General features: G+C 46.6%; 3 protein-coding genes across 3 annotated transcripts; all 3 read left to right on the top strand.

The window, feature by feature from the left end:
- Window positions 1-987: 987 nt before the first annotated feature.
- Window positions 988-4,839, top strand: GL218_05866 (Nucleoporin nup61; the record flags this gene model as incomplete). The annotated part of the gene is made up of 3 exons (XM_033582558.1): window positions 988-2,192; window positions 2,256-4,285; window positions 4,334-4,839. The coding sequence occupies 3 exons, from the start codon at window positions 988-990 to the stop codon at window positions 4,837-4,839; spliced, it is 3,741 nt and encodes a 1,246-aa protein (XP_033434448.1).
- A 1,052-nt stretch (window positions 4,840-5,891) lies between these two features.
- GL218_05865 (Spermidine synthase) lies at window positions 5,892-7,706 on the top strand (the record flags this gene model as incomplete). The annotated part of the gene is made up of 5 exons (XM_033582557.1): window positions 5,892-5,928; window positions 6,321-6,356; window positions 6,430-6,722; window positions 6,801-7,041; window positions 7,429-7,706. 5 exons carry the CDS (start codon window positions 5,892-5,894, stop codon window positions 7,704-7,706), a joined length of 885 nt encoding a protein of 294 aa, XP_033434380.1.
- Window positions 7,707-14,780: 7,074 nt separating this feature from the next.
- On the top strand, window positions 14,781-21,082 carry GL218_05864 (putative beta-glucosidase M; the record flags this gene model as incomplete). Its single annotated transcript, XM_033582556.1, has 10 exons — window positions 14,781-14,898; window positions 14,988-15,172; window positions 15,294-15,451; window positions 15,501-15,759; window positions 15,829-16,169; window positions 18,383-18,597; window positions 18,665-18,747; window positions 18,797-19,204; window positions 19,255-19,358; window positions 19,414-21,082. 10 exons carry the CDS (start codon window positions 14,781-14,783, stop codon window positions 21,080-21,082), a joined length of 3,540 nt encoding a protein of 1,179 aa, XP_033434381.1.
- Window positions 21,083-21,457: the final 375 nt, after the last annotated feature.

The raw sequence follows: 21,457 nt of genomic DNA, 5'->3' as shown, positions 1-21,457 counted from the left end.
GTGCCAGAAAGACATGGTGGGTTACTATTCACAAGAGCATTCCAATCAGAACAGTCAATCAATTATATTGCGGAATTCTAGATATTCGTTAGATTAATCATATTATCTCTATCCTATGGGTTAATCCATCATGTCTTTCTGGTACTTTCTGACATAGAGGTATCAATAAGAAACGGCGAATTAAAAGCCAGGAGGTACCTAAGGTACATGTAACGTGTATGTCTTTTGTACTGTATGGGTGCAAAGCTAAATGCGCGCGCTAGATGAATGGGTTGTGTTATGTACTAAAATACCTACCTTACATAAAGATAGCGGGTCCGAAAAAGATGGTCCGTGCATAGAAGCTATTAAAATGGGAAGCTGCCTGCTTAAATGTATCTAATGTATTGGTACTTGGACCTAATATTTGCAAAGCGCGTCTAAGTTTTTGTCCAATAAAATGAGGCCATTACTTAAAAATACAAGCTTCTGTAGGTGGATATTGACACCTAATTGACTGTCACGTACAGTCACAGCTTAGGTACGTACCAATTTTATCCTTATTTTTTCCCTGGCAGCCACGGAACTAGAACCCCAAATAATAACATCACTTCCAGTCACTTTCTTCTCCAGAAGCAAAATCTTTCCTGGCCTTGTTGTCGTCAAGGTGTTGAGGATCACCGGCCATCCATCAAATAAAATTCACTTACCCTTTCGAATTTATTTCAATTATCGCATGCCAACATATTTTGGAATCCCTTGAGACTTGCCTTTGAGGCTTTTCTACATTTACCTTAGTCTTCATTCCACCTCATTATTCGTCAACCCGTCTCCGGCTTAGTCGCAGCCGGTCGCCTAGGCAATCCCAACATCGATTTCTCATCCTTTCCCCCTCCTCCCCGACGCGTCTATCATCCATCGCACACGTCCTCTTTCCTTTTCTAACAACCTCAACCATCACGCGTTATCTAGGAAGTATATATCCTTTGATAACCATCTATACACACAATGAATTCAAGCACACCTCTCAAACCTCGCCCCGCGCCGGGTCAACAGGGCTCGACACCTTTCAGGTCTGTTTCAGCAAGCAGATTCCGATCGTCACTCGTTCCCATGAATAAACCATCTCCAGCGCGCACTTCGCATCTCACGGGCAAAGTAGCGACGAATAACTCATACGGTCGCGATTTATTCCGTACTTCTACTCCACAAACATCCCGTACTATGAAATTTGCGCCTAGCTTACCGGCGGACGTAACAAAGACAACCCCAGGCGGCCGCAAGTTTCCCCAGAAAACTACACAAGGTGGCATGTATGGTATAGCCTCAGCTGAGCCTTTCAAGATGAGGATACCATCTCCCGATCCGGAGCTCTCCGGCGCGGCTTTATCAAAAGAGGTTCCCGACGATCCTAATCGTACAGGTACTATCTACGCGGATCAGTTCCTAGCCCATAAATGTCCTCCGAATTTCGATGACCTTCAGCGACGACGGTTTTTCTGCGTCCTTGATTTGCGAAGATTAAAATACGCTGCTGATGAGATCTTCGCGAAGAAGGATTGGAAGCTGAACATAATGAACTTCGCGAAGGAATATGAGAAGAGCAGGGGATTAATCATGCTACGATACGGGCTGTATGAGTTCAAGAACGTGAAGCCATCGGAAGAGGTGCTCAAGAGATGGAGAGCAGCCCACAACTTACCGGAGCCGGAGCCGCAAGCGGAGAAAGCGGCACCGGCAACTCCAGTCCAGAGTAGTCGTCGTCCTGGGACTTTGGGGGCCGTGTCGACGAAGCGCAAAGCTGAGGAGGACTTGGCACCAAAGGATAACGCACTAATGGCGTCGACTGCCAATCAGAATAAGCGTCGCAATGTTACTCAAGAACAGACCGAAGCCGCTCTCACGGGACCCGCTCCCTTCAAGAAGAGTAAGCGTAAGGCTGACGAAACTGATGAACCAGATGAGAATCAACCCAATAAAGTACAAAAGGCCACCCCAACTGCCGCCAAATCCAAGTTTGAAAGTATTCTCAACAGAGCGCAGAGTGGAAGTACTTCGCCCATCAAGAGGGCTCCCCTAGCCCCCTTTGGATCTCAGAAGTCGAACGAATCCCAGAACACCAACCTAAACGGAAAATCAAACCCCTTCGCAGGATCTACCAATATATTCAAACCCGCGACTGTTGAGACTGTTGAAGAGAGTAGCACCGCTGGGTCAGTACTTACCGAACATAAGGTTGGGTCAGTACCAGCCAAAACCACTAGTAACATATTCAGCTACTTATCCGAAAGTTCTGCGAATAGTAGCGGCAATGAGAATGGCAATGTTGATGGCGGCGATACTGAGACCGAATCGGAAGGGGAAGAAGAAGCAGCGGATAGCCAAGAGGCATCACAGAGTGCCCAGCCCAGTGTTGCTAGTAGTGCCGGCACAAACACCCCTTCTGCCCAGAGCGGATCAGCTCTATTTTCCAGCAGTAACACCACTGCCGCTTCCAATCTCTTCGGTGGCCTGACCAAGTCTAGCGATCTCACTTCGAAAGGAGGTCTCTTCGGTCGAGTTCAAATGGGGTCTAATGGACAACCGCTTCGAGCTACAGCTGATGAAGAAGAGGAAAGCGATATTGTTCCAGTTAAGCAGCCTATCGTTGAAAAAGAACAGAGCAAGACTCCTGCTAAGCAACCGGGTGACTTTACGTTCAATGCGTCAACAACCCCGATATCCTTCGGCCCACCGTCATCCAGTGCTACCAAGCCTCCAGCAACAGTTTCTCACCTAGAATCCACCAACGAATCAAGCAAGCCAGAAGCTGCAAAGGTAGCAAAATCGACAGCATCCCTCTTTGGAGCCAGTGCTCCGGCCAACCCAGCTTTCCAGCCAAGCACAGCATCGCTCTTCGGCGCGTCTACCACGTCGTCTGTTTCATCTCCAATGAAGCCCAACGGCACTGCCAGCTCTCTCTTCTCGGCACAGAAGTCTACCCCAACCTCTAGTTTGTTCAGCCCGGCTCCTACTAAATCATTATTTGGTGATGCCGCGAAAGCAAATGAGACCAGTTCTTCAACTGCTAAAGAGCAGCAGAAGGGTAATCCAGATGTCGTTCTGGAGTCAAAAGTTAGCGAGACACCTTCAACCTCCAAAAAGCCCACGTCTCTTTTCGGTGCTTCAACCAGCACGACTACTCCATCCCAGGCCGTATCATTATTTGACAGTAGCGTGAAGGCAACTGAATCCCAAACGAATGGGGCCCCTAACGGCCAATCGCTGTTCGGAAACACTGCAAAGGCACCTGCATCAAACTTGTTCGGTGGCTCTTCGAGTTCGGCATCATTTAGCGCGGGTGATACCAAAACCAATGGTTCTGATACCGCAAAGTCTTTATTCGATACTTCAAGCAAGCCACAATCAGCAAGCTTTACATTCGGTGCCTCAAACCCAGAGACTACACCTACTACGCCTACGTCTAAATCATTATTCGGCTCTGATGTACCTAAGCCAACTACCACAATGGGAGCTTCGCTGTTTGGAGGTAATCCGGCCCCCTCGACAAATATTTTTGGCGCTAAGAACGGTGAGGCAACGCCCGCAGAAAAGAAACCCGCCACGACAACAGCATCCTCGTTGTTTGGAAATACTTCAACTACGAGTAATCCATTCAACTCCAACCCAGCCCCTACCGAGAAGAAGGCAGAACCTACGACCTCGAATTCGTCAAGCCTTTTCAATAGTGCCCCCCCTAAGGCGGCCTCGTTCACTTTTGGAGCCCAATCCCCAGCTCCCAGCAACACACAACCTGCGCCAGCGATGATATTCGGTGCGAGTACCAATAGCAGCCAGTCCAACAACACCGAGTTGAAGAAGCCTGACCTTCAGTTCGGAGCTCCCACAACCGGTTCATCATCGTTCACTTTTGGCCAGGATACTTCAGCTGCTCCCGGCTCCGGTTTCACCTTTTCCGCTGGGGGAAATGGACAATCGTTCAATAACCCTTTTGCCTCGAGCGCACCACCGCCGGCAGCGCCTATGTTTGGTGCCCAGCCATCGACACCAAATCCATCCTCCTCCTTTACCTTCGGTTTTGGCCAACAAGCACCATCTACGCCTAACCCGGCTCCAGCTAACCAGGGAGCCTCTCTCTTTGGAGGATCCTCTAATGGGGGCAACGGGGCCAACGGGGCCCCCAGCTTCAGCTTCACTCAAGCAACGCCAAACCAGAACATCTCGAATCCATTTGCCCCCAAACCGACATCGTCTTTTTCAGGTACCGGGAGCTTCTTGCAGGCTGGCGGTGACTTTACAGGTACCAGTAAGTACTTTCATAACCAAAGTATACATGATATACTGACAGGCTTAGACTCACCATTTCCTGCACCCTCTAGCATAGGTACAACTCCAGTGAACGGCACACCAGAGCCACAGACTCAGCACGATGACGAAGAAGCTCCACAAGAGCAGATATCACTCATCACTGGTGGACCAGGTGAGGAGGACGAGATGATCTTGCACGAAGTGCGTGCCAAGGCTATCAAGTTCGTGCCTATAGTTAAAGGCAGCGACGATGAAGAGGAAAGGAAGTCACCATGGTCAACTCAGGGAGTGGGACCGCTACGTGTTCTTAAGAACAAGACGAGCGGGACCGTCCGTGTGTTACTACGTGCCGAGCCGAGAGGCCACATCGCGATGAATAAAGCCATCCTCTCAGATATCGAATATAAAGCCAAAGAGAAGACGGTCAACTTTGTGGCAGCAAACGACGAGGGATCTGGTCTCGAAACGTGGGTTCTGCAGGTCAAAAAGCCAGAGTCTGCGCAGCAGCTGGCGGGTATATTGGAAGCAAACAAGAGCGCGAACAAAAAGTAGAAGATTGCTACTAGGTATGGAAAGGGACCGGTAATGAATTTGTCTTCATTCGAAATGACTTAATAAATGGGCGTACATGGTGAAAAAAGGGGGGTATATTAGGCAGAGTCCAGCATTTGTATTGGCACTGTTTTTTGGTGCTTGTGACGAGGATTGAAAAAGCATTCGGGATTCCTCAAGTTATAGGAGGCACTGCGTCACACATATTTCTAGGCGTGTGTATTAATCAAGCAAAAATGATTGCTTTTACCAGTTGATGTTTACCTGGCTTCAGGTTTTTAATGTACGTTGCGTCGTGATTGTTTCTTTACCTGCTTGTTATTTTGTTTCTAGGTGTCTCAGGTATGTTAGGTACCTGGTATAATTGTAATTGTAATGTAATTGTAATTGTGAGATAGCACTCTTGAAACAGGTGGATTTTATGACGATGTCACAGCATCGGAGGATATTCATAGGTAGTACTAGGTTAAGTGACTAGTCGTTTAGGAACTGCTGCCCAACGATGATTTTAATAACTTGTTTCCGCCCAACGAAGAGGGAATAAGGGCTAAGAAGTTTAGGTTAGTTAGGCTTGTTACCGAAGGTTTTAAAATATTAGCCGCATACATATGATGCATTTCGTGCAGCGCAGACGAACAGGTTACGTGCATGTACATATACAACGTGCTAGTCGAAACAATCGCCCTATCACAGTATGGAAAGAAGGTACTCTAAAGTATATCATACTTTAGCGGGCAGTAACGTTTCGATACCCATGTGTGTAAGAGGTACTTTAGGTATGTATCACAGATAGGTACCTGTTTTTTTTTTGTTTTTTTTTTCCATCTCACCGCAGAAAATTTTCATTTTTGATGGTCTGGAGAAGGCAAATATTTTCGCCGTACAAGTTGATTCGACAATTGCAGTTTTCGTCCTACGATAAAAAGAAAAGGACTATAAGGCCGGTTTTCGATTGTTTATATTTAAATATCGAACTTCGCCGTTGTCATTGTGATATATCTTTTCCCCCGTCCCGCCAACGGTATTACTATTCGACTTTTGCGCAGTCCAAGATGTCTTCTGAGGAGATCACACACGCTACCATCAAGGGTAAGTTACCTAAGTTGCAAACGATACACTATGAGTGATGCAAAAGGCAGATTTCTATCTCATTTTATATTTCTCTTACCATGGACATGCCGTTTATACCAATCCAATGAGACTATATCAACTTAGTTCCCTATTTGCTCGACTAGTTGACGTTATTCACATGCCAATCATAAACCGGAACCCTTCTGCCCCCCCCCCTCCTTTTTTTTCTTATCGTGTGATCGCGATTGTGCAACATATCTGAGGTTCACGATATCTACACTTTAACGTACAGATAGGTACCGTATATATTATATACACGACCTAATCTTATGACTATCCTTTATAATTCACTGTCTTAATACTTACAATATAAATCTAATTAAGTGTATCTTTTGCTAACTATCTTGCAGATGGCTGGTTCAGAGAAATCTCTGAGATGTGGCCCGGTGAGTGAAGGCGACAAACCTTCCTTCCCTTCTAGTCACTTGTTCTAATATGGATCTCGGGTTTTCATTATAGGCCAAGCCATGACTCTGAAGGTGAAGAAGGTTCTCCACCACGAGAAGAGCAAGTACCAGGATGTGCTCATCTTCGAGTCCACCAACTATGGCACCGTCTTGGTTCTGGACAACGTCATCCAGTGCACCGAGCGCGATGAGTTCTCCTACCAGGAGATGATCACTCACTTGGCTATGAACTCCCACCCCGACCCCAAGAAGGTGCTAGTCATCGGCGGCGGTGACGGAGGTGTCCTGCGAGAGGTTGTCAAGCACGAGTGTATCGAGGAAGCTGTCCTCTGCGATATCGACGAGGTATTATTTCACTGCTAATTCTAGCACTCACGAATACTATGATTGGGATACCCATAACTAACCATACGTGAAATCAAGGCCGTCATCCGTCTCTCCAAGCAATACCTACCCGGTATGGCTGAAGGTTTCAAGCACCCCAAGGTGAAGGTGCACGTCGGGGACGGCTTCAAGTTCCTAGACGATTACAAAAACGCCTTCGACGTAATCATCACAGACTCGTCGGACCCCGAGGGTCCCGCCGAGAGCCTCTTCCAGAAGTCATACTTCCAGTTGCTGCACGGTGCTCTCCGACCCGGCGGCGTCATCACCACCCAAGGTTGTACGTCTCCTTTATATCAGGCAAAGCAAACAAGTTCGAGAGTGTGGCGACGGGTCAAATGGCACTGAACTTAAGTTGCCTGGTTGTTCTTAAACAACTCTAATTTCTTCCTACGAAGGGTCGACCGTGGTGGGCTCTGCTGCTGCTGAGCTATCTCATCAAAATCTCTCTCTCGCCTCTCCGTCTCCCCCCGTCCTCCCCTTCTCCCTCCCCCCAACACCCAAATACCCCCCTTATCTTCTAGCTCGGGTCTTTTATTACGCTAAGATCCGCGTCCAATTTCCTATTTCCTCCCCCTACCCACCCGTTTGCTTTTTTTCTTTTCTAGAATTCACCCCCTAGTTTTTCCCACAAACATATTTCGCTAACTCTTTCCTTGTATCACAGCTGAGAACCAGTGGCTCCACCTACCGCTCATCGCCAAGCTGAAGAAGGACTGCAACGAGGTGTTCCCCGTAGCCGAGTACGCGTACACCACCATCCCGACGTACCCGTCAGGCCAGATCGGCTTCATGGTGTGCTGCAAGGAGGAGGGCCGCGACGTTAAGAAGCCCCTACGATCCTGGACCCCTGAGGAAGAGGAGCGTCTGTGCAAGTACTACAATGCTGAGATCCACAAGGCCAGCTTTGTTCTGCCTACTTTTGCCGCGAAGGCTCTCCAATAGATGCGCTAGAGCGTGGTGAAAAGTAAAAATGGTGGTTGGATGGGCTGGGCTACGATACCGAATGGTCCGGACGATGAAGGTTATGAAATGATTCAATGCCTCACGAGTCATATGTTTGGGCCTTAAAGAGCCCATAGGTAGCCGTTGATAATGAATAGACTGGCTTATGACCAACTAATGAAGACTTTTATGAATGTTCGCTGAATATTTATTTTCAGTATGGTCTGTTGCTGATTTTATACCTCCTATTTATTCCTTATCTAGAGGGCTCTAAAAGGCGAAATCCAAATCAAACCATGATATTGCTTTAAACCCCTTGTGAAATATTCCACAAGTGTACGACAAGTGTTGTAATTGCCTATTTAATCTAGGCTCTCAATGAGTTGAGAATCCAAGAATCGATCTTGTTCTGACAATATTACTGACATATCCCATCCCTATCCCGTAACGAAACACAAACACATATATGCAGGGAAGCATGAAAGTGATATATCATAAACTAGCAGACACCCCAAGCAAGCTAGCAGGTACCTATCTGTCTATGTAAAATAACGGGTAAACTACCTAACCTAACCTACCTAACCTATGGCTTTAACATAACATGCCGCAAGGGCAGCACGGCAATTTCCACTGATATATATATCCCTTATTCCAGGCACATAGGTAGGTAACGAGGAGAAGTCTAGAACGCACTTAACAGTAGCACGATACCTACCTATCTAGCCTACATAGATTAGGTTAGGTAGGGATGGTAGCTACTGTATATATACCTAAGTAGGTATGTATGTATGTACACCTGCATTGTATGTACATCAACAAAGCTCGCTTTCAGCTGAGGCAGGCTGGGCTACACAACACGTCCCTTGACTTTCAACGTGGGAAGCAGTGATACAACAGAACATAATGCCACAGAACGGAATCGAACATGCTACATCACGACACCACGCGCCACGCACCACGCACGCACTACGACAGGTCGTACGTAAGGCTTCAATGGCGAGAAGGCAGTCAGTCAGTCGTATTGTAATTTACCAAGCTACTGCGCGGTATATATATATCTATATCTATATCTAATATCTATTACGTATCCCACATATACCTACCTATACCTATATATATCACCTACGCACCACCCCTGCCCTTTCCCCGGCGCTTAAATCCGCCCGTTAATACCCAAGATCATGGCTCAGTCGATACATTAGGTACTCATCTATCTATCTATCTATCTATCATATACGATAAGATCGCATATACACGCCTGGGATCTATGTCGGCGTACGTCGGTCCATACCTAACCCTAACCCGACCTAGATGTACTATATAAGGTAGGTACCTACATTATAGCAAGGTCCAGGGAACCCTGGACGATGCGTACTAAGCAGAACAAGCAACAGGCAGCCCGGGGCGTCGGTATGCAGGTGGGTATGTATGTATGGCAGGCGGGCAGGCAGCCAGGAAGTTTAGCTAGGTAGGTTAAGGTAGCTGGGGGAGGTAGGTAGCTTACCTAGCTCGCTAGCTGCTAGGCGAGCGGGTAAGTTGTATCGCCGTCGATCCTGCACGGCGGACGGGCGCTTAGCCGCCTATACATGGTGATCGAGCACCTACATCATTATCATCATCATCATCATCGTATACAAGTAAGACGTAGGTACCTATCTACATACATAGGTACCTCTCGTCTTCTTTATTTCGCCTTGCGGTAAGGCATTTTATAATGTCTCCGTCGCGAACGCCACCGGGCTCCCTCGTGGCGTGTGGGTCGGGCGATATATTATAAGGCCACTGCTTTTGCCCGTATGCAGTGCATCGATGTGTCAACGATGTGTCAACTACCTAATATTTGCATATGGGTGTGCGACTAAGTGCTTAGTAGTAGTAGCAGTAGTAGCAGTAGCAGCGGTAGGTTAGATATACTAGGGATATACTAGGTATTATTCCTATTCAACGCCAGCGCCAGCACCAGTGCCGTGCCGTGCCGTATCATTAGCGTCCTCTGGGGGAAAATCCTCCCCTACGCGATAATCTTGGCTATCGCGTGGAGGGGACCGTAAGCTTACATACATCATCTTAGGCTGGCTACACAGTAGACAGTAGACAGTAGTTTAAAGACGAGACAGACGCTGCAAATCAGTTGGCCACCGCTAGGGCCAGCATGTTTTACATATCAATGACATTTCCCTACCTTTCGTTCCTCGTACAATGCCTACTATAGCGGAAGGTAGTTAAAGCAAGCGAGCAAGCGATCGACTGGGTATGCCGTAATGCCGTTGGGGTCCGTTGGATGGACCAGCCAGGCCCCGCTAACTCCCGGGCTGGGCTTTTTTGGATCCGCTCGCTCGCAGCCTGCTCGAGATCCCATGGAGATTTCACGCACAGACGTGCGGGAGATGGCGCAACTCTATTTTGTCAAGTTACATTTTCCGCCGGTGCATTTGTAAATCTGATGCCATCGTATACCTGTTATTTCTAGCCTAACAGCTTTATTGCTTTGGGTCTCCTACAGGATCAACCCTGGCCCTGAGGAGACCTTGACGGGCCGAAAAAGACCATTGGATGATCCCAGACTCTTCTGACCTGTGCTATCTCAACCATAAGGATGGTCGTATTTGGAGACGATGGTTGGTATGCGGGAGTGTGGCACTACTCGATATCCTGGGGGCCACTACGGTAACTTCGCGCGGAGTCCTTGGCCAATAATAGCCACGATAGGTACTCCTGGTATACATACGGTGGTGGAGGAGGGCAAGGCTTGAATCCTTCGCGAGTAGGTTATCGTCGTAGTGGCGGTGGGTTGTTTTCGGGGTGAGATGACAGTGTCTCCTCATTCGTCGACTTGGGGGATGTGGCTTGGAGATCTCTTTGGTTTTTATCATCTTCGGTGAGATGACGGTACAAAGAGAGACAGCCGTGAGACCACAGTAGCTAATACAATATGTTATAGGAGGTTGTATATAGTCATGTAAGACAATCATGAAACCTTCCGGCTTACCAGAAGGCCGTGGAAATGTTCACCGTTAATTCCAGATTCTCGTAGTAGCTCGGAGCCAATTACGCTGGGCTGCAAGGCGTCAAATGTGTCAAGTTGTATATGCAGTATCTTGATATTTCCTTATTAGGATGTAGATGGTTGGCTCGAAGACGCGGGGTCACATTTTCTGATGACGGATTTGACTTGGTATAAATTCCTTTTCGGTCAGGCTCCCGTTAAGAGTATCTCGAAATATACACCCCACGATGGAGAAGCTCAAATGTCGGGACCATAAGTTTTGCTTATACGGTTGGCTAACGATAGTAACTGGAAGATCCACCGAGCCTCGCTGTTGCATACGTATATGTAGGTAGTAGATTAGATCCTTCTGGTAAAATCCTTTAAGCGACTTGCTAGGTATTTTATGTATAAATTTATAGCCTCGTAGACCTGGCTGATAGGACGTAGAGCATGGTAATTTCAAAGCTGATTGATGGTTCATGATGTTATTTACTAGTTATAATGTCGAAGTCTATGCATTGTCGTAGCACGGAAGCTAAGCTTATAGTCTTATGGTTAGGATGGATGTTAGTATTGTCGATCATTCAAAAATTTCCCACCCGCATCGCGCGGAAGGAAGACTTGTGGGCTTTTAAAGACATCGGTTCCATGTCAAGCATATCCAGCATGTCCTAGATTAAGGGTGACACAGGTCTATGGAGCTATTCCTCATCGGATTGTTGGAATGGACGCTGCTTGTATTGTAGATGCTTGTGTGTGCTCCACTTCTCGCCACGTTTTTCTCACTTGTTTCTCTTCAGATGACATGCGGGTGTTGACATACTAGTTGCATGTATGTAACTTAAATGCTCTTAGGTTGTCCGACTAAGCCCCAGTCCGGATCAACAGCTAACCGTTAAGCATTGGATACCTCAAATCGAATTAGAAGGGGGGTTGGTGCCGATTGGTGGGCATGAATGCTGCAGATAAATTGTAAGCATGGAAGAGCATGGGAGAAGCATGGGAGCGTGGGAGATTCGGAAAACCGCCATTCGCTCATAAATACGTAAATACGTATGTAGTGTGTAGGTGTAGGTATCGTCTGGAGCGCGTTATGTACCGAGGCCCATGTTACGCCCGGTAATTACTGATCAGTTCCTCCTAACGGAACATTGATGACTCGCCTCATGTTAAATGGGTACTAATGTTTTTATGTATTACGTACGTGTGTATGTAGCTGAATGAATCAGCCATCAGCATACTGATCTACTAAGAACTGTATTATGTTATTAATGAGTATCATACTGACATTAGGGTTGCGTCTTCCTCAGACGTTCCTCAGGTGGTAGCAATATCTCCGGAATCCAGGCAAGCCGGTATCCATAAATCGAGCTGCGAGCTCTTCTTCTTATGTATCGTCAAGTGCAGCCAACGTGACAGCAGCATACTTAAGGTTGCAGGGCAGTGATGGACGACGGTCCGGCTATTAGGCGAGTAACCTTGAGAGGCTGACGGCACATGGCATTGGGAAGTGGCACTCACACCAATCGAGATTGATGACACCCATCGCAGGCAGCGCATATATCGCATACATCGCATACATCAACATACATAGCCACTGGCTGATGTTTGATTTAGCGTGGGTGTATGGAATCGACGAGAGTAGTGGTGATGCTACCATAATCCGTAATCTGTGCTAATATAAGTACTCGCACGCGTTGCATGCATATAAATGAACCAACCAGAGAATAATATTGTTCTTGGCTGCGTTGGTACTTGGTTTAGTACAATTATAATAGAAATAGTAGCGTCTCGGGTTGCGAACCCTACGTGCGGCGCCTGTTCTCACTGTTCTCTCTCCCTGTTCTCCCTACGTCCCTACGCTTATTCCTTGATCCTTGCATCCGAGTATGGCGTGTTCGTTGCGGAGTTTGAGAGAAAGATCTATGGAACCTATGTACGTCTGTACGCATGTGTAATAGTCCCGCTGTATCGCTTGATTAGTGTAGTCGTAACTTGTCTTACTTACACTATAGTATTTATTAGTCTTAAAATGCTTTTCTTTTTTTTTTTTGCCGAACATGGCTTTTATGTTGTCTCTGTTTAAGAGATGGAGAAAATAGAGAAACTGTAAAAGTATTAGTTCATCGTCGGCTCGGCTTTAAGATTACTTAAAAGCTATGATGTACCTAAGTAACGATTCGGATGCTAGGTACTAACCTAATTAAATGTCATGTCTAGCGGTCTAAACCAACCTTAATATCCGTCGTCCCGACTCCATGTCTTCATCGCTGTTAGTACACTTTATGGTCACAAACCCAGATATTGTATACGAATATATATCAGTAAGAAGAAGGTTGCAATTTTCAACTGTACGTTACTTAACGAGACTTGGCTACTAAGTGCCCAGTGTAAATGTGTAAATACATTGATACGGTATATATGGATATGTATTTAACATATGTAGGTTATTAGTGTAGATACATAAAACAGGTGCTAAGTATGAGATGGGGGGTACGTTAGGTAGTCGCGTGGTTGTGTAAGGTCAGGCTTGCCCATACATGTATATATGTATATTGGTTGTACAAGATATACGAAGGAAGGTACCTTTTTGCGTACGTCGTCGTATCTTCTTCAAGGAGATTCCCATGGTGGATAGGTAGCTCCAGTTGGTTGCTCACTACACAAATTTAATCAACCTATCCCTGGAAAGAGGACCTTGAATTAGCCCCAACTTGCGTTTCGAGGACTTTCAACTCCACTCTGCAAGGTACACTCCTATTCGAAACTGCCCAGCAAACCGGCAAAGGTACCTATCTAGCTGCTAGCATCATTTTCAACAATTGAAGTTCGACGCTAAATAAGCAGCCATCGATATTAGTAGCAAATTACTTCTACAAGTCTCTTTTTAAGCTTCCATCATCGCCTACGCGAGCCGTCATCTCATATCCTATTGGACAGTATTATTGTCTTTCCTTTCATTGATATACCCGCAGAATTATACCCGCAGAATTACGATATTTAATCAGAGTTAAAACCCCGAGTATAATAAGAAATTTAACTATTGGTATTTTTGAACTGTATTGGTATAGGTTTATTTATTTCAATGTTGGTGCGAATTTACTGATAACTATCTAAAATCCTCGAAATTTTAAAAGGTACGTGGATGGAATATTTATGAATCAATACATATAATACGGTACTACTCTATGTACATACCTACACATACATATGACTCCTACTCCTATCTCTCTTCGCCAATTTCTGGTTTCTTACCCCCCTCCTTTTCCGCTTATTGGTCCTGGTCAAGAAGTACAACATACATACAAACATACATGTAGCCCGCCTGAACTGGAGAACAAGGGCGGATGCTGTAGTAAGAAAAAAAAAAGAATACTGACATATCTTGCTGACAGGCGGTATTATTTATCACTCAGGTCCTACCCTTCGATATTTTTATTATTGGAAGCTTTCCCGTCTCTTTCTTCCCCCTTCTTTCTCGAGTTCGCTCGAGCCTCCTTCCATACCCTGGCTACTCGACAAGGATTCTCATTTCTTGGTCTGATCATCCCCGGAGACTCGAAGCAACAAAAACTACCGACATAACCAACCAACCAGCCAGCCAGCCCAGCTTGCTATCCAAATTTTCTTTGTTCCATCTTCCCATTGAGCTATAGGGAGAGCCCTTAAAGGCGCGAAAAAAAAGCTCCTTAAGTTGTAATAACGTTTCGATATTCCCGCCGGATTACTTCTAGATCGTAAACCGACTGCGAGCTGGATTTGCGCCGTCAGCTCAAGCCCCCACAGGCTATCACTGAGCCGTTTCATTCAAGCCCCGAGCTAGCCTTACCACACCATCACGAAGCTGTGTTTCTGTAGTCGTCATCCAATTTTTCTCCTTTTCTTTTTCATCTTCTCACAGGGCTGTGTATAATTCATAGTCGCTGTGAGGCTCTCTTGTATATTACGCAAGATTCCGTTTTCCTTTCGCCTTTCCGCATGAATACGCGACTACCCACTACGTATTCCTAAGATCAGATAATACTCTCGACACACACATATACACGCACGTATACACACACGTACACGTGTAAGCCTTATTCATCATGTGTTTCGGCAGTCGCAAGAAGGATGAGGAGGGCAATACTCGGTCACGAGAGCTCGACAAGATTATTCGACAAGATGAAAAGCGCATGGCACGAGAGGTCAAGTTACTTCTTTTAGGTACGTACCTAGTGTCTCTCCTTGGAAATCGCCAGTATTCGTGTCTCGGCTAGCGGGACACCGCAGCTAACTTCGGGACTTTTTAATAGGTGCCGGCGAGTCGGGAAAGTCAACTGTGCTCAAGCAGATGAAGTTGATTTACGCGCAAGGTTTTAGCAAAACGGAAAAGTTAGAGTGGAAGCCTGTCGTATTCAGCAATGTCATCCAGTCGATGCGCATAATATTCGATGCCATGGCCGATTATTCCATCGAATTTGAAAACAAAGACAACGAGGTATGTGATGCATATACTTATTTCGAATGCGCAATAATATTTCACCGGGGTCTTCTGAGACGAGGTCATCGCAATGAGATGTTATTGTAAACATCGATTACTAATGTCGTGTTATTGTCAGAAAAATCAAGCATTACTCCTTGTTGACGTTGAAATTTCGCCTCACGATTCACTTCCCCAAGAATACCTTGAGCCGGTCAAAGCCCTTTGGAACGACAATGGAGTACAAAAGGCCATCCAAAAGGGCAACGAATATGCTCTCCACGACAATCTATCATAGTGCGTCCGTTGACACCGTTGACATGACCTTGCTAACACGTATTAAAAGCTTCTGCGAAGATGCGGACCGCCTCTGGGCTGCTGAATATATCCCCACCGACCAAGATCTGCTGCGATCACGTTTGAGGACGACAGGCATTACCGAGACCATCTTCGATCTGGGCCAGTTGACATACCGAATGTTCGACGTGGGCGGTCAAAGATCCGAGCGGAAGAAGTGGATTCATTGTTTCGAGAATGTCAATGTTCTACTATTCCTAGTCGCGATCAGCGGTTACGATCAATGTCTGGTTGAAGATAAGGACGGCGTAAGTACAAGCTATCCCTTAAGACTTCAATTGCTATTGTAGTAAGTTTGCTGACAGATGCGATTATAGAATCAAATGAACGAAGCCTTGATGCTTTGGGAATCCATTGCAAACTCGCATTGGTTTACCAAGTCGGCCCTTATCCTCTTCCTTAATAAGATGGATCTCTTCAAGGAGAAGATCGCGTCGAGTCCTATAACGTCACATGGCTTTGTCGACTACCAAGGTCCGGCGGACGATTACAAGCAAGCAAGCAAGTACTTCATGGATAAGTTTAGGGCTCTGAACCGGAACCCGGAGAAGGAAATTTATGGTCATTTTACCAACGCGACGGATACAAACTTGCTTAAAATCACAATGGGCTCAGTGCAGGACATGATCATCCAGCGCAATCTGAAGCAGTTGATACTGTGAGTCGCCTGCTTCTGTATATCCGAATCTTCCTTCGCGAAACCGAAACTGGCCATACCACAAGTTCCCAGTGGTCACTGGGTTGGCTAGCGATTTCGCTGTATCGTATTGCGAGGCATGGGGTAGCAGTCCGACTGAACTTTCCGAAGTATATAGCACCTATTCCGCGCTTGTTTACATAGCCGTACGATTACTACTTACGATGTCACGATGCGGCCCGGTCTCCGCAGTGTAATGCCATCACCACCATCACCATCACCATCACCATTACCATTACCATCGCGAACGCGTTGCGGCCCACGGCCCGTTACCATAGACCGAGATTTACTTCAATTATTGGCTGGCCAAGAGGACGTTTGCGTAATCGGATCAGACGGTTCCTCTATTCGTCAATAATGTAGATTGCGACGTTGCGAATAGACATTCCCGAGGGCACCACCGAGCGGAATTGATACGAATAGCAACCCACTGGGCGTTCTCTTGGGTCGGCGTTATATCTGCATTGGACGATTACAAACTCTCCCTGATTGATACGATTCCTTTAGTTATGACACTGGATACCACGTTGTTTTTTTTTCGAGTTGGAGGTTACTTTTTTGCAGACTTATTAGCGAGGGGGAAGAAGTTTGGCATGATAGCCATTACTCGTATATACAGTTAGATTTAGGTGGATCGAATAGTAGATCAAAATATTAAGCATTAGTTGAAGCCGGAGTTGGAGCAGAAGCGCAAATCGAAGTTCGTATTAAAAAAAGATGTGAAGTGGTGTCAATGAAGACTCGAGAAGTCCTTTATAAGAAAGATAAGGCCTAGGTTAAAGGTGAAAATATGCGTACCTAACCCACCTAGGTTCCGGAATCGTGCATATAGACAGTTCTTAGTGGCACACAAACTTGTTTCACGATCATGGTTCGCGGCGGCGGACCTTATTTAGAGTCTCCGTAATCCATAAACTTGGCCGGAATCTAATAATGCAGTACGTACCTCTTGGTAGTACTTTATGTACACGTGAAATATGAAATGCGGCTTCTTAATAGCTCAGATAAGTCTATATATCATACACGTAAGTGAAGCTTTTATTTTAATATAACTAACTACCGAAAATCATCAGTTTAGTTCTTACTATTTTTACTCGTTGCTTTAACAACTTCGTATAGTTCGTATCCTTGGTTATAAGAAATTTACGAATATTTTTAAACGTTGATATGCCTGTAACGATCGAATGCAGATCAATATGCAGCTTGAGGCAGGTTTCCATGTGCGGAATTCATTCGCGCGGCATAAGGCACCTAACAGCAGGCACCTGACAGCTTGGCTAAGGTTATAACACGTGGGGGGGGAGCGCAATTCCCAATGCCGAAATGAGTTAGTCAGGGTCTAGTCGTCGATTCCATTAAGCGTTAAGCGATGAGCGATGAGCGATGGTACCTGCCCAACGAACTCGTATGTCTTAAGACGTAATTAACCATATAAGACGATTGACCAATCAGGGAAGTTCCAAACATCTCCAAATAAATGATCAACCCGGCAACAAGGAAAATAAGGAAAACAACAAGTAAAACGGGTTGCTATGCTCTTCCATCCGTATTGACATCAGCCTGTTGTTCAACGAACGATCGTCAGATAACCATAGTAAACCGAGTATAACCCAACTTGTGGCCGAAGAGAGAGCGCATGCAACCTTAAGAATTCGAAATCCCTACTTAACTACACATTCGCTTGTTGTTCGGATGCACTTCCGACCACGGAATTGATAATATTTAATAAATACCCCGTTGTTTTTTTATTGAACGTCGCATTCGCCTGTTCGTTAGAGCTCATTGTACCAGTTTTGTTATTTTTCTCGTTCCAAAGCTCGGTTCGCGAAATAGACGTCCGATATTAGAGTTGAGAGAACTCCGACATAGGGCCATTCGCCTTGAGTCTGAGTTATATATCGAGGGCAATGGTCCTTTGAAGAGTTAATCCTCCTTTTTACATTTGCGAATAATAGGTCTTCGCAAAATTACCTAGTTTTTGACTAATCTTCCCGAAAAGGAGTGTATATGACGAGCTACCTCTTGTACGGCTCTAGAATTGGCTGTGTTTGTAATACACCCTCACCAGATGACGGATAATTAATCGAGTATACAATGGGAGAAATAAAGCAGGAACGCCAACCACTGTCGCAGGGCCATGTAGTGCCCCTGGACCAGACCTCATGGTGGACTAGAATGCAGCAGCGGTTTCCTATACTGCAGAAGAAGCGTGGTGTCGCACTCGTTGTTGGTCTCATGATATTGCCTTTATTCGGTCTCTTAGGACTTCTCGCCCTGCGAAATCAACATGGCGATAGTGGTAACGGGGCTGCTGTGGCGTCTAGCGGCCAAGCTCTTATCACCGATGATACTTATTTCTACGGCCAGTCCGAGCCGGTATACCCCTCTCGTGAGTATACTCATAATAAAATTCTGGTTTATCATGCGCTAGATGGAGTATCTAATATGACGACTAGCCGCGATGACGGGAGTTGGCGCTTGGGCCGATGCATATAAAAAAGCTCTCAACTTTGTTGGGCAGCTTACAATCGAGGAGAAGGTATTTTGTCAGCTACTAAACCTAGCACGTATGGCTAATCAAATGCCAGGTAACCCTTGCATCGGGACTCTCCTCTTCTACGGGCAGCTCGGGAACATTAAACGGCTGCTCTGGCAACATTGACGCTATTCCCCGTATGAACTTCTCGGGCTTCTGTCTGAACGATGCCGGCCAGGGTGTCAGAGCTACGGACTTTGTCAGTGGTTTTCCGAGCGGTCTCCATGTTGCTGCCAGTTGGAACAAGGGTTTGGCTCGAGACCGTGCGGAGAGCATGGGCCTTGAGTTTAGAGTCAAGGGCGTCAATATCCACCTCGGACCCGTTGTTGGTCCTATCGGACGCGTACTACGTGGCGGACGCAATTGGGAAGGCTTTTCTCCTGACCCCTATCTCACCGGCAGCCTTGTATCAGAGACAGTAACGGGAATTCAGTCGCAGGGGGTCATCACAAGTACCAAGGTATGAAGTACCCTTGACTACCAGAGGACTCCCACTTATTCGGCGCACAGCATTTCATCGGCAACGAACAAGAGACGAACCGACAGCCTACTGGTGACACCGAATCCGTCTCATCTAACATTGACGATAAGACTATACACGAGCTGTATTTATGGTAATTTGATAGGATAAACCCTCCTTCTATGCTACACCAGTTAACTTAATTATAGGCCATTCCAAGATGCTGTCAAGGCCGGGACTGCGAACGTAATGTGCTCGTACAACCGAGTGAACAACTCTTACGCTTGCGCGAACAGCAAAACCCAAAACGGCCTCCTCAAAACGGAGCTGGGATTCCAGGGAGCCATTACTTCGGACTGGGATGCTCTTCATGCTGGTGTTGCATCGGCCAACTCTGGAATGGACATGGTCATGCCAAATTCGAAGCTCTGGGGAGACAAGCTAACAGAGGCAGTTAGAAATGGATCAGTTTCTGAGGATCGCCTAGATGACATGGCAACGCGAATCATGGCTGGGTACTATCAGGTAGGACAGGACAAGGACTTCCCAGAGCCGGGAATTGGTATGCCTGTAGACCTAACCCAGCCGCACGACATCGTCGACGCGAGAAACATCTCGTCTCAGAAAGTTCTACTGGATGGTGCTATTGAAGGTCACGTTTTAGTCAAGAATATCAAGAACGCACTTCCATTGAGTAAACCGAGAATGCTCTCGGTATTCGGTTACTCGGCAAAGAGCCCCGATCAGTGGAACTACAAATCTAACGGCGGCGTTGCCGCATGGACTTTTGGAGGTGAATCATCCTATCTTGGGCGCGACACAAGTGCCGGTTTCTCGGGCCATTACTATGAAGATTTTTCGGACATTGCTCCTAATGGGACGCTGTTCTGTGGTGGTGGTTCCGGTGCCGTAACGCCAGCTTTCGTTAGCTCGCCGTACGACGCTCTCAACGCTCGCGCGTGGGATGATCGGACGGCTGTATTTTGGGACTTCTTTAGTCCCGATCCGGATGTTGCTAGCACGTCGGATGCATGTCTCGTTATTGTCAATGCGTTTGCAAGCGAAGGGTACGATCGTCCGAACTTACGGGATGATTATACCGACGGCTTGATTCGACATGTGGCGGATCGGTGCAATAATACGATCGTCATCTTTCATAATGCCGGCGTCCGGTTGGTGGATCAGTGGATCGATCACCCGAACGTAACGGCTTTGATGTTCGCGCACCTACCTGGTGAGGCGTCTGGCCGTGCTCTCGTCTCCTTGTTATATGGAGAGTCGAACCCGTCGGGCAAGTTACCGTACACGGTAGCCAAGAACGAGTCTGATTATGAACATGTTGCCAAACCAGACTTACCCCTGGGTCAATTCGAGCGTTTCCCTCAATCGAATTTCACCGAAGGCGTGTATATTGATTACCGACACTTCGACCTGAAGAATATCACACCCCGATACGAGTTTGGTTTCGGACTGAGCTACACGACGTTCAACTACTCGAATTTAAGGATCGAAAAGAGCAACGATGCTAACACAGATGAATATCCGACGGGAGCCATCCGCCAGGGTGGGCAGGTAGATCTTTGGGATGTTGTAGCATCGATCAGTGCGGACATAAAGAATGTGGGCGATGTATACGGCGGCGAGGTCGCTCAGCTCTATGTTGGGATCCCGAACGCGCCGGTACGTCAGCTACGTGGCTTCGAAAAGGCGTTCCTCAACGTGACAATGGAGGCCACAGCTACATTCCTCCTCACGAGGCGCGACCTTAGCGTCTGGGACGTGGTCGCGCAGAAGTGGCATCTACAGCCGGGCGAATACGGGATATTCGTCGGTGGGAGCAGCAGAGATTTGCCGCTGAATGGAACGTTGACGATCTAACGAGTAGAGGGAAAGGGAAAAGGGGCAATATTGGGCATGGCATATGAGGCGGGTATGAGGGAATTGTAGCTGAACGTTTTTATGGCTTATGGTGATTCAACTGCATACTTACTTGTGAGATTGAAGCCAGGTTGAACCTGGTTGGCCGAATGGAGGCATGCCTGTAAGAGCTTATACATGCTCGAATGGGTGGGATGGCTGGTTTTTTTTTTTGGTTTGTTGGAACTTTGTACATACTTATTACCTATGTAGGTGGGCACTTCAGTAGCTATTACGGTGGCAAAGGTAAATGGGTAACGATTACGACGACCCGGTATTACCTTAGGTACATAGTTAGATTATATGGGTATTCGAAGGGTTCTTGGAGTTGCATGT

Source organism: Daldinia childiae (genome assembly GCF_008694065.1).
Source record: "Daldinia childiae strain JS-1345 chromosome Unknown Scaffold5, whole genome shotgun sequence".
Lineage (NCBI taxonomy): Eukaryota > Fungi > Ascomycota > Sordariomycetes > Xylariales > Hypoxylaceae > Daldinia > Daldinia childiae.
This window is presented reverse-complemented; position numbering and strand designations above follow the sequence as displayed.